Here is a 13,150-nt window from a genome sequence, read left to right as displayed (position 1 = left end):
TGGAGTTCCTCAGGGAAGTGTCCTTGGCCCCATACTTTTTTCACTTTTTATCGATAAACTCGATCAGGGTATCGATGGAATTACTAGCAAATTCGCAGATGATGTGAAGCTAATGGGGGTAATCGGGAATGAAAGCGATAGGGAGTTGCTCCAGACCAACTTAAACAAGATTGCAGCATGGGCAAATGAATGGAGCATGACGTTTAGCGTAGATAAGTGCATGGTCGCTCATTTTGGTTCGAACAACCAACGGTTCTCTTACGAGTTGAATGGTGTCACTATCCCGGATGCAACTAGAGTCACCGATTTGGGAATTCTCATTGACGAGCGACTTAAGTTTTCTGAACATTGTTCAGCGGTTGTCAAAAAATCGAATAGAATGCTTGGTCTCATTTTCAAAAAGGTCTCTTCGCGTTCTCCTAAAGTCATTCTTCCTCTTTTTCGAGGCTTAGTTCGTCCTGGACTGGAGTATGCTGTAAGGTTTTGGAGACCATACCTACAGAGGGACATAGACTTGGTTGAAGGGGTGCAGAGAAGAGCTACGCGTGTCCTTATTGGCACACAGGGCTTGAGTTATGAAGAAAGACTTCATTTTTTGAATATGTTTACATTGGATGAACGCAGGTGTCGAGGAGATATGATCGAAGTGTTCAAAATTTTCAATGGGATGGATAGGATGGACCATGAACTTTTAGTACACCGCCAATCGACTGGTTTTACAAGGGGACACCAGTATCGATTGGTGAGGGACAATGCAAGGTTATGGTGTCGCAGGGAATTTTTCTCCAATAGGGTTGTTAATAAATGGAATAGCTTACCCCCGGAGGTAGTAAATTGTAACACAATTGACACGTTTAAAAAGAAATACGATAAACATGTTGGGGTAAATCGAGAAGCTATCCATTCTTAGAATAAGACAACCATAAGTAATCTTTATGGGCATCGTATAATATTTTATCATGTGTATATATTGTTTGTAATTTGTGTTAATTGCATTTTTAATTGGGTTGCTGTATTTTTGAAACATATGACAACCATATTTTTATGGGCATCTTTTTATCAGCCACCTCGTTGGGCATTTTGCCTGTTGTGGCGTTGTATTTGTATTTGTATTTGTGAGTCCCCTTACGCTTCTCCAGTTGTTCTAGTGCCGAAGCAGAATGGCACTTACAGATTGTGCATTGATTACAGAAAACTGAATACGATAACGAAGACAGATACCTATCCGCTACCGCGCATAGATGATCTTTTACATGAGGCGAAGTACACCCCGTACATGACCACCATTGATCTAAAATCAGGTTATCATCAGATTAATGTTACTCCGAGTGATCGAGACAAAACGGCCTTTACTTGTCCTTTTGGAACATATCGGTTTCTGAGAATGCCGTTTGGGCTGAAAAATGCACCTGCCACCTTTCAGAGAATGATCGACCAGTTCCGACATGGGCTGAAAGATATCCTTATTCTTTCGTATTTGGACGATATTATTATTTTATCGGAGACTTTCGAAGAACATTTGGAAAACCTTAAAGACGTTTTTGAAAGATTGTTGTTGTTCAAGTTGTGTGCAAATAGGGAGAAGTGTAACTTTGTTTGTCCGAAAGTTAAATATTTAGGACATTGGATCACTCCCTCCGGATTAGAAGTGGATCATGAAAAAACAATTGCTATACAACACATGATTCCCCCGAGGAATATAAAACAAGTACAGTCTTTCTTACAAACGTGTTCTTGGTACCGAAGGTTTATACCTGGTTTCTCACAAATAGCAAGACCACTGAGTAACTTGACGAAGAAAAACGTCCCTTGGTCCTGGGGCTCGAATGAAATGAGTGCTTTTCGAGAGTTGAAAAGTCGATTAATTAGTCCTCCTGTTCTAAAGCAGTGCGATCCGGCTAAACCATACATTTTGCGAACGGATGCAAGTAATTACGCCTTAGGTGCTGTACTCTTGCAAGGGGAGCAAGCTGATGAACATCCGATCGAATATGCCAGCCGTCTTCTCACTTCAGCAGAACAAAACTACTCCACCACTGAGAGGGAAGCTCTTGCGGTGGTTTGGGCCCTGAACAAGTTCAGAGGTTACATAGAAGGCTCGGAGGTGATAGTAGCCTCTGACCATCAACCCCTCAGATGGTTAATGAGTATCAAATCACCGTCAGGGCGGTTAGCAACATGGGCGTTGCAGATTCAGTCCTTTAATTTAAAGATCGAGTATATACAGGGGAAGAGCAATGTTGTAGCTGATATGCTCTCACGACCTACGGTTAACTCGGAGCAAGCTGTGTCCATATCCGCAATTTCTTTCGTCTTGCCGTCACGAAGTCCTAAAGATATGAGGCAAGAGCAGTTGAAAGACATTGAACTCAAGAAAATCATTCAATGTTTTGAGGATGTCAATCATGGAGTCGACTACAAGAATTGGACTGAGCGTGGTTACATCATGAACCAGGGAATACTTTATAGGTATGCACCGGAAGCCAACGTCGAGGAAGCACAGCTCGTGATACCTTCACATGAGAGGGAGGAAATTATGAGACAACATCACGATGTTCCAACCGCTTGCCATTATGGAATAGAAGGAACTTTTGATCACATTTCTAAGAGATATTATTGGACTGGTATGCGTTCCTACATCACGGCGTACGTGAAAGATTGCCCAGAATGCTGTCGGTACAAGGCTTCAAATCAAAAACCCTCAGGTCTTTTGCAGACGCCGATACAGAATCAAAGGTTTGAAACGTTAGCAATCGATCTGTTTGGTCCGCTGCCAGAAACTGAATCTGGAAAGAAATGGATTTTCATTGTTGAAGATTACAGCACACGTTGGGTTGAATTGTTCGCGTTACCCAACGCTACTGCTAAAGAATGTGCGAAAACCCTTATCGAGGAAGTTTTCTTGCGTTACGGTCTGCCGCGACGAATCATAAGTGATAACGGAACTCAGTTTGTGAGCGCCGTCATGCAACAAGCATGTTTTCTACTTGACATCAAGCAGGTACTTACTCCGTATTATCACCCTCAAGCGAACCCAGTTGAGAGGAAGAACAGGGATTTGAAACCCCGTTTGGCCATTCTTGTCGGCAATGATCATGTAACATGGGAAGAGAAGTTACCGGCGATCAGATTCGCCATGAATACTGCAAAATGTGACACAACTGGCCACACTCCTGCTTTTCTGCAGTTCGCTCGTGAATTACGCACTCCAGATGATATTCAGCATGATATCAGATCAGTGTTACTGAGTGACAATTTCATCCCAGAAATAACACCATATTTGAGAAGGTTCACTAGGTACATCGAAGAGGTAAAGCATCAGGTTGAACAAAAACGGGACAAGCGCAAAGCATATGCTGACAAAGGTCGCAGGCAGGGGCCGCGATACACACCAGGAGACCATGTTTATGTCACTTTACATTCACTTAGCAATAAAAGGAAAAACTGGTCGGCAAAGTTCACACCACAACGAGACGGACCATACCTTGTGCTATCCCAGAGATCACCTACGACGTACGCTATCGCTAATCCAGCCAAGCCAAGTGTCCCTCTTGGTGTATACCATACCTCTGCTCTCACACCATGTGGGAAACCGGATACTGTTTCCTTAGTGCCATTACGGAAAAGGGGTCGACCACCTAAAGGTGACCTCCCTCTCACTTCAAGTAGGAAGCCGGATGCTGTATCCGTAGTGCCATCACAAAAGAAGGGACGACCACTCAAAGTTGGAACTAACAAGAACACTGAACAACTTCCCATAACGCCTATTGCTGGTTCCTTGCCGGGACGTCCGCGAAACCAGAGGGGGAGTATGTAACAGGCAAGCTGTTAACAAGGATGTACAGTAATACTTTATTCACGAGACACGTGAGATTTAAGTTGTATCGAGAGACGAAGACATTCTAGAGAGTTCGATTTTAACCTTCATCACGAAGGGTTGTATGTTTCGCAGGTTAATGCAGAATAAAGGAATGCTTCATGTTCGTCGCTTCGTATACACCTCACCAATCGTCACAAATAGTTTTTGTATATATATGTTTTCACCTATAGTCAAACATTATCATCGTTCATATAGCTCTGAAAATCAGAAAGAGAGAGAAATACAGAGGGCACTCATTACTATGACCATCCAAAGAAGGGACAGATTTTGTCTGTGCCATCCAAAGTCTGCACTAAAAGAAGTACATATTTTAATGGTTTTCACCACAAAAATAGGTGCTGTTTATTTATAGAATTGTGGTTATATATCTTTCTTTGAAACATGGTTTCAAGGAAACAGATATTTATGCCTAGGTGAACTTGGAAAGAAAAGTCATCTGGTCCCAGCCGAGTTCAACTCGGCATAAAATCCAAAAAATATCCTTGATATATTGAGCTGAGAAAACAAGAAAATATGGTTTATTTATAAAACTGTGCTAAAGACTGTTGTCATTCTTTGAATCGATTAAGTCATCTTTTTTCAGAATAAAATTAGCGTTTTCATTTTGAGCTTTCTTTACCAGAAATCTTGTCTATATTATTTGATGAGATGTAAGCACTAAACAATGTTTTTATCATTGTTTGTCAACAAAAATAAAGGAGAAAAAATTGTCTATACTGTAAGAGATATGCACATTAAACATAGAGGCAGTAACGAGTGTTTACTGTACATCTAATATTTAAATGGAATATTTTAGTTCACTCACAGTGCTTCAGTGTAAGTCAATCCACACACAAATAAGAGTTATTGTATTTGTTGGCACACAAGAATGTATTTCTTTTCCCTTTGAAAAAACAGCTCAAGGAATACAAGAGTCTATCTTATTGGCAGTTACTGAGTGTTTGATGGTGTCTAAAAATATGGTGATACATTTAATACAATAGCAAATATGAAATACAGTGAAACACCTATATAATGATATTCAAGAGACTAGAGAACATATCATTATAAAGGAGTAATCATTACATAGATGAAACCATAACAAAATGAGACGTGCATCAGAACCAGAGAGTGAGTGATATCATTATATAGGTGATTAGTAGGAGTACGTAAATTTCATATTTTGTGAAATATCCACGTAATGCAAAATTTGCGAGTTTTGCTGAATAAATGTGAGAATTTTATTTCTTTCTATTTTTCCGCGAAATCTCAATAATTTACAATTTTTTAAGCAGAAAAGTTGTAATTTTGCTCAGACTTGTGAACATGCTTAAAATGAGAACCACAGGCACATCAGTTCTTTTCTCTAACTTCTTCTTACTAGCCCCATTTACTTGAACAAGATTGGGGTTTCAATGGAGGTGGTTTGGTTGATAGAAGGACCTGCTTGGAATTTTTTCCCTCATCATAGGGAAAAAAATGGAAAAATTTGAAAACCCTCGTGTGTAATGAATTTTCGTGGTTTCATGCCCCTTTCCCATAATCCTTTAAGATTTTTCCCTATTACTGAATGAAAAAAAAAGAAAAATTGACTTTCCTTTTCCTACGTAAACGGGGCTACTGAACCACTTGAAAACTAATGTTTATTTTTGTCATCAATGGTAAATTTAGTTAGTGTTAATAGTGATATATTCAACGTTCACTGGCGATAATAGACATGGGCTGCCCTAATAACTTAATGAGCAAAGTGAAAGAGTTTGACCACGAGGGACTGTATTTAAGTGATACAAACGTTGTTAGGTGCAGGTTTTGTGATGATAGTCTAGATGGGCTGAAGAGAGATTCTTTGTAGAAACATATGATCTCTGTTACACATTTAAAGAAAAGGGAACACCCAGCCCCATCTAGAACTAAACAACAGACTACAATCATCAGTGGCTTTGAAGCGTGCCGAGAAGGAACAAGATGATTTTGTAGGTAGAATAGACATGGTAAAAATGTGTTTGAAAGCTAATATTCCTCTGAATAAACTTGATCACCCTGCTATACATGATTATTTCACAAAATATGTGCCTAGTTCAGGTAACCTTCCATCTGGAGACAATCTCAGATGAAATTTTATGTTCCACTTGGTGGAATTTCGGAAAAATATACTATAAAACAATGTTTGAAAAATAAACTGATAGTCATAGTGGTGGATGAAACATCCAATAAACAAGGGAAGTGTGTTCTTCAGTCTTATTGAAAACCCATTGATTATGAACCAGAAAAATCATGTTACCAGGCTAGCATATATTTTTTAGACGTAGCCAATTCTTCTGTGTGCTCCTAAGCTATAATTGACTCATTCAATGAATACAAAATTGAATATTCTCAGTAAAGGGCTTAGTATCAGACTCCGCTTGTTATATGACTGCATGCTTCAATTTATTGCAAAACATTTCTAGGTGACAAAATTTTGCACTACCAATGCTGGGCGTAAAGTGAATCTCGTGGGTGACTTATTCATCAATGAGTTAAAGAACTGAACTCTATTGTAGCCAAGATGAAGACAACTTTTTTGCACTCAAGAAAAATTAAAAGTGCATATTTTAACTCCCTATAATAAGAAGTATCACTACTGCCAGATAAACTCTTCCCATCGCCTGTAGTAACCAGGTGAAATTCATGATTCAAAGCTGTCATTTCACACCTTATTACATGTGTATTCCCTGGTACTGAAGTTTCAATTTATTGCTTATGAATATGGTCTCGTAACCAATTGAATTGAGATAACCTCACGATGATAAACCAGTATCACCACATAAATACCATACAAATTTGTTATTAAGACTTATTTACATCTTGCATTTCTTTTTCAATTATTTACATCAACAACTTATGAAAATTGGAGCATGTATAACCATGAACAAATGTATGTTTAAACTTGCATAGTTCTTTTGTTTCATTGCAAATTCATGATTATGCTGCCACAGCATTCAAATACCTTAAGGAAAAGAAATAGTTTTCTTTACTTCAATACATTTTTCTGTGTCCTAAACATCACATTTCGCTCAACTGGAGAACAACAAACACAAACCTATGTTATCACTTGCATCATCTAGCAAATCAGATGCCTTCGACCTCAAGGGCTGGAACATTGGGGGGAGATTCTTTATTTTTATCTTGTTCTTGTGTAACTGTCCAATATTTTTCTGAAAAATAGCAAAAACCATTTTCAACTGAAGGTTCACTAAAAAAAAAAATTGATATGTATAAATGTCAAAAAAAATTTAGGCACCAGACCTTATGTGACCCAAGCATAGTATTTTCCCCTAGAAAAATAGTTGTAAGTAATGTTATTTTCTACTTTTCTAACAATTAGTGATCCCTTTTCATGTTGGAATCAAAAATTTTTGTGTCATCCTTAGTAGGGATGGGATGAATAGTGATTTGGCCGAATATCCAAATACTTAGCTAATTTTTTGGTCGAACAACAATTTTCTTCAAAGTCATCAAAATTATGATTAAAATTGGCATTGTTGATTTAAAATAAAATTTGTAATTTCAAATAATTCATATTTAATTTTAATTAAGCAATTTATTATTCAAATACATATTAAAAACACTGGTAACTGAAAGGTTTTTATTGCCGTGATACTGACAATCATATTTAATGATGATACAGTAAAATCTGTCTTTAATGAAAAAAATATTGGTCCCGTGATTTCAATGCCAAAATACGCATAAAAGAACCTGAATCAAACGGAACTTGTCTAAGGCGGAAACCGAAAGGAAAATTGAACCCTCTTAAGGGAAAATTTCATACAAACACTTTCACTGTTTTGCAACCAATAGACAAAAGGATCATATAAAATGTTAAAGTGCTTCTATTAAATTTTTTGTGCAATCCTTGCTTGTCAATGTAAGTTCTACATCATCCACACTTGATTAGCAAAAACCGTTTTCTTACTTCATGCTGTGGTTTTGGTAAGCCATGTGTAGTAAAGCAGTTGCTTTCTAAAATTGTAGCAATTTTTTTTTTTGAAAAGCAGGCTTTACTATGGGGGGAAATCAGTGTAAGGGTTTGATTTCCAAATGAAAAGACAATTTTGCAAGACTTGCAAATTTGTATAAAAGATTGTTTTTCCCAAATTAGAGGGAGGCGAAGTAGGTGGCAAATTTTAGATGGGAACAAAAACACAAATTCAAAATCACTGAATTTTTACCAGGGGCTGAAAAATCATGTTGCCCCTCCCCCTCACAAAAACCCTAATTATAGCCCTGGTGCCGAGGATTACATAAATATAAACAACGATGTTCAAACTGAAGATGACACAAAAGATATTCACACCCTCATTGAAACTTTTAGTGAAAGTCAAATGAAAGTAAATGTCGTCAATTCAGAGAACAGTGGGGGGGGGGGGGGTGAAGTTTTATACAGAGATGCTGTGAAAACTAAAATATTTAGTAATTATTGAGTAAATAATGTACATCACTCTATTGTAGGGGTGACAACACAGATGTTGATGTGATCGGTCGCACATTTTTTCTCTCTTGTTCATGTTCTTCGAAATGGAATGATTTTTATTTCTGTTTTTTTAGTGTTTGATCACTTATTCACTTATGATTGTGTGTGCTTTTGCATTTTTTAAGTATTTTAAGAGCATAGTTTTAATTTTTATACAAAATTTCAAAAGCGTAATTTGGAGCCATCATTTGTGAGGTCCACCCTCCCATGTGAAAAGATCATAACCATAACTTGGGTTAAGTGAGAGGAAAACTTTCGAAATTCTATTTAAAGATTTAAAGATGCCCAAGGTAGTCAAGATTTTCAGATAAGCCAAAACAGGAGAGACAAAGACAGGAGTGTATTGAGAATCATTTCTGACCCAGCAAAACACTTCCACGAACACCAGCATCACAACCAGAAATAAGTAAACATCAGAAATTTGGATCTTTTCTGGATCTTCGAGAGGCACTGAATGAAGCAGGTGATGATTTCAACATCAAAATCGACTTGAAACAATTGATTCTCTTGCTAACACAGAGTTGTTGGTGTTGATGAATACAAAAATTTCAGGCCTAGAGACATGCCTGTCTCTTGTTATGGAGGATCTGATTACAGAGAAACAAGCATATCAAAATTTTAAAGCAGATAATGAGAGCTTATCCATCAAAGTGAATGATTTAAAAAAACGTCTGAATCATGCCGAAGATTATGGCCAAAGAAGTAACCTGAAAATCATCTCCCGAGAAATGCTGTGAGGCGGTGCTGAAATTCTTGAACAAAAATTTATGCATACAGGACTCTATAATGATAGCTGCAATTCATTCAATCTCGGACCGTAAAAATTCTTCTGCTCTCGTTTTTGCTAAATTTGTGCATAGGCAGGATATAGAAGCTGTTTTTGAAAAATTCAAGAAAGTTAGAAAACACGATCCAGACAATCTCAGCAATGTACGTATCTCTGAGGAGTTTGGACTCAATACCAGGAAGGTAAGATCTTTCCTTTACCTACTTATGAAGGATGCTTTCAAAAAAAAATCTAGAAAACAAACTAAACTTGTTTGAGATATTTTATACATTAATGGAATTCCTCATGTTTTTGATGAAAATGTGAAAGGTATCGTGAAACACAACCTCAGACCCAGTAATCATTCGAACTCTACAAATGCACTTCAAAACAATCAGGTTTTAATATAGATGGCTGCTGCCTGTCTAAATCAGATGAGAACATTTCATAAAATATTTTTAATACAAATGATCACCAATCTGTTTTTAATCCTGATAGTTCTGATGCTTTGTGTAACAATCTCAATCCCAGTTCTTGTAATATAGATTTGACTGTCTCTATGCCCCCGGTGTTGTTCAGATCAATAATATTTTAGAAAATTCAAAATTAATTTATAATTTATAACGTATCTGGTTTGTTTAATAAATTATTATTTCTCCACATTATTGCTTAAACATGTGTAACATGACGACCTGGGATCCTTCACAATTCTTTTAATTCTTCAATTCTTGAATCTTTGTTTAGACCCCAGGGGCCGCTTGGCAACCGGAAACTACTCGAGGTACCTGCTGGTGATCCGGTTTGGGCCTGTTACCTCGATAAGTCTGGTAGTCAGGGGGGGGGGGGGTCTCCTGGCTGTCAGATGAGAACAGGACCAGAGGTCGGGCTGCCAATGTCCCACATAAATTCCATTTACACCTGTGTGAGAGATCTGGAGGTTCGTCCTGTTACCTTCCTCTTTCGTTTGTCATCACCAAACTCAGAGAAAGTGATGAATTTTTGGGCAATATAAGATATTAGTGTTCCGTAAATATGGTTATACATAAATGTGCAATATTTTACCTTCACACCGTTGGTGGGCCATGAACCACTTTACAATTAAATAACTTCATGAAATTCTTCATTGTGCAATAGGCTCAATATTGTGTACCCTGACCAGGTCTCAAATTGTTTGTATTTGTATTATTGCCAGATTCTGTGTATATTTTTTTACAATATTATTCTTCCTCTGATATTATGTAAATGAGAAATTGTTGTTTTTGCTAATTTCAATGTCTATGATTCATTCTTGTGATTGGATCCTGTCATGATTTATGATATGGGAGTGTTTTCAGATAAATACTGGAGACGTAGCGGGATGCTTCATTATTCCAGCTCCTTCAAAGCAGATCGATTGATTTTAAGGCTGCATTTGATTCTATTAATCACCAAATACTCTAGCACGTATTGCAAGACCTAGGTCTCATCAGAAAATTCAAAATAAATTGAAATGCATGTATACGGGAGCTAATAATATCAGGATCAAGGAATTTAATGGTTTAATGCCTAGCATCCCAATAATGAAAGGTGTTTTGCAAGGCTAAGCATAACTCAGATGACAAATATAATTGGGTTAGTTCTGGAATTATATATTAGTTTGTTAGTTAGTTTGGGTTATATTCTGGAATATTTTTTGATAATGCAGGTTTCCTCTTCCTCAAACCCTAAACTGACTATCTAATTGTCAAAGGATCAAGATACTCAGCACGTTTTATGTTGAATAACTAATTCCCGTTCATTTCTTTCTCAATAAAAATCTAAAAACACATATAGCTTTGGGGGAATACTTAAATTTTAACGTTGATCTACACATAAAAAGAGTCCTTATTCAGTTGAGATTCCAGAGCGATGTACTAATTTTAAAGGGAGTGAGACACCAAGTTTCACCCGAGAGAACTTGCACAAATTGCAATTCTGAAGGGTATGTATCCTGGAGACACATCATTATTACCTGTGATAAATATACTGCAATACGAAGTACAGTCTACGGTGATTCTACTTCTCTCAACCTCAAAAGCATCTTACATTTCAACGACTATACTACATGCTTTAATACATAAAAATTTATTGTATCTGCAATGAAATTAAGAACTTTGTGAATAACCCTTAACTGTGTAATCGATTTCTTATGTTTTGTTTATATTTTTTTCCCCATTTCATTTTTATACTGCCTTTGCTTTTTTTTCTCCCTTTAGTTATTTTACTTTTTTTTTTGTTACGTAATATCTTTTTATTTTTGCCATCAATTGTTAAAGGCCAGCAGCCAAAATAATAAACTTGATTGACTTATTGATTACTTTATTGTATCTATATTCAAATTATTTATTTTAATTTCAATTAATTTATTTTCGTTTTATTTCAATTATATGTGAGATAGTTACATAATTTTACATATTATGACAATTGAACCTTTATTAAGTGGGAAACCTGTTTTCAATGTAAAAAAAAAAAATCTTGGTCCCTTGTGATTCCGTTGAAGACAGGTTTTACTGTGTATTGTATTTTAATATTACAGATATTACAGCGAGATGCCTCGGCTAACAAAAATGATTTATTCTGGAATCACGTTCATTAGCTGAAACATGATTTTTCATAGGTTCCTAGGGAAAATTGTTTGATTCATTCCAGCTCCTGCCCAAAATTGTAAGATTTTTTTAAAACACTAAGGAATGCTATAAAAAGACAAAACTGATTGAAAGCTAAAATGAACAGCTTCAAAATTGTATAAATGAGAATATACAGGAAGGTGATACACATGCTGAAGATTTCATTTTCCAGTATGTACACAACCCAATTGAGTTTATAAGTGTCTCCATCCATTTGTGATTTAGTCAGCTCATTTCTGTGTCTGATGCATGCAGATGAAAAAGATAATCTCCCAACTGTTCAGCTTGATGCTAAGTCTTGTACTGAAAGAATGCATGCACTGAAAACATAGGCTACTTTTATTTAAACACATTTTCTATTTTGGCTGAATCTTTCATTTCATATGAAATGGTTCAAAGAATTTCAGAAAGAGATACATCTGAAAAAAGAGGTGGACATGAGGAAATCATGCTTTAGTGAGAGTAATTCTGATGATGATTAGTGCGAAAACTCAGCTCATGATGCAATTATCTTATGTTAGTGCATGCATTGATATCATCGAAAATGTTCATTAGCTCAATCTGCATTCATTAGCCAAAGCAGAAAAATCACAAAAAAAATCTTTGTTAGCCAAAAAATTCATAAACTCAGGCGTTCATTACCTGAGGTATCACTGCACTTACAAATTCAATTTCTTTTTAACACTTGTTACAATTTTACATCTAATTAAGAAAATTTCAACCACATTATTTACTCTCAATTATTAATGCATCATAAAATTCACCACTTATTTTTCCTTTCTAGATGTTCTTTATCCCTTTCAGTAGCTCAATACATTTCTTGTCTAGATACATTCTTCAGTTAGTGAATTCGTGTAATTCATGCTCACTTCCACCTCATTGCAGTGAGATTCTCTTTTCAGTTTCATGTTTTACTTATCCTAGAAATTCACCTTGACATAAACCTCTTGTTATATTCACTCGTTACCAAAAATATCAAAAGACAAACGAAACTTCAAGAAAGAGGAATCGAGTCGATTAGAATTCTTAAAGTTTTACATTTACTTCATGAATAGGACATTTGCGTTGTGAGAAAAAAAAAGAATTACTTGACTCCTTGGTTACATAATCATAAAAAAATATATATATATGATTTGAATAAAATTAGATTACAACGATACCCATTTTTTCGGCGTGCCTTTCACTACTTCATTGCTATTCACACAGACCACAAGCACGGAAATCGAGGTCGTGCTCAAGTATTAATTTACTACATCTTAACACCTCGACATACTCATCAAGAATCGCCCCGAGAGAAGCGAAACTTACAAGATAGTGCTCCTGGAGTGGGACTTTGAGCCAATCAGCGTGCTGGATGAGATCTACATCAC

General features: G+C 36.4%; 1 protein-coding gene across 2 annotated transcripts in view; it reads right to left on the bottom strand.

Moving 5' to 3' along the window:
* Window positions 1–6,757: 6,757 nt before the first annotated feature.
* The window catches only part of Ranbp21 (exportin-5-like protein Ranbp21), a 63,196-nt gene continuing 56,803 nt past the window's right edge, over window positions 6,758–13,150 (bottom strand). Inside the window, exons 32-33 of one of the 2 annotated variants that reach the window (XM_089245780.1) lie at window positions 6,939–7,053; window positions 6,758–6,845 (exon numbers count right to left, since the gene is read on the bottom strand). In XM_089245780.1, the coding sequence (XP_089101906.1) occupies window positions 6,838–6,845; window positions 6,939–7,053 (123 nt within the window). In that variant the 3' untranslated portion in view covers window positions 6,758–6,837. Of the gene's footprint in view, window positions 7,054–13,150 lie in introns of both variants that reach the window. The other variant, XM_089245772.1, reaches the window with a different exon arrangement.

The sequence above is a fragment of the Pholcus phalangioides genome, unplaced genomic scaffold, assembly GCF_987345545.1.
Source record: "Pholcus phalangioides strain wild (caught in Gottingen) unplaced genomic scaffold, Ppha-v1.0 ptg000003l_1, whole genome shotgun sequence".
NCBI classification, from domain to species: domain Eukaryota; kingdom Metazoa; phylum Arthropoda; class Arachnida; order Araneae; family Pholcidae; genus Pholcus; species Pholcus phalangioides.
The sequence above is the reverse complement of the archived record's forward strand: the minus strand, read 5'-3'. Positions and strand labels throughout refer to the sequence as shown.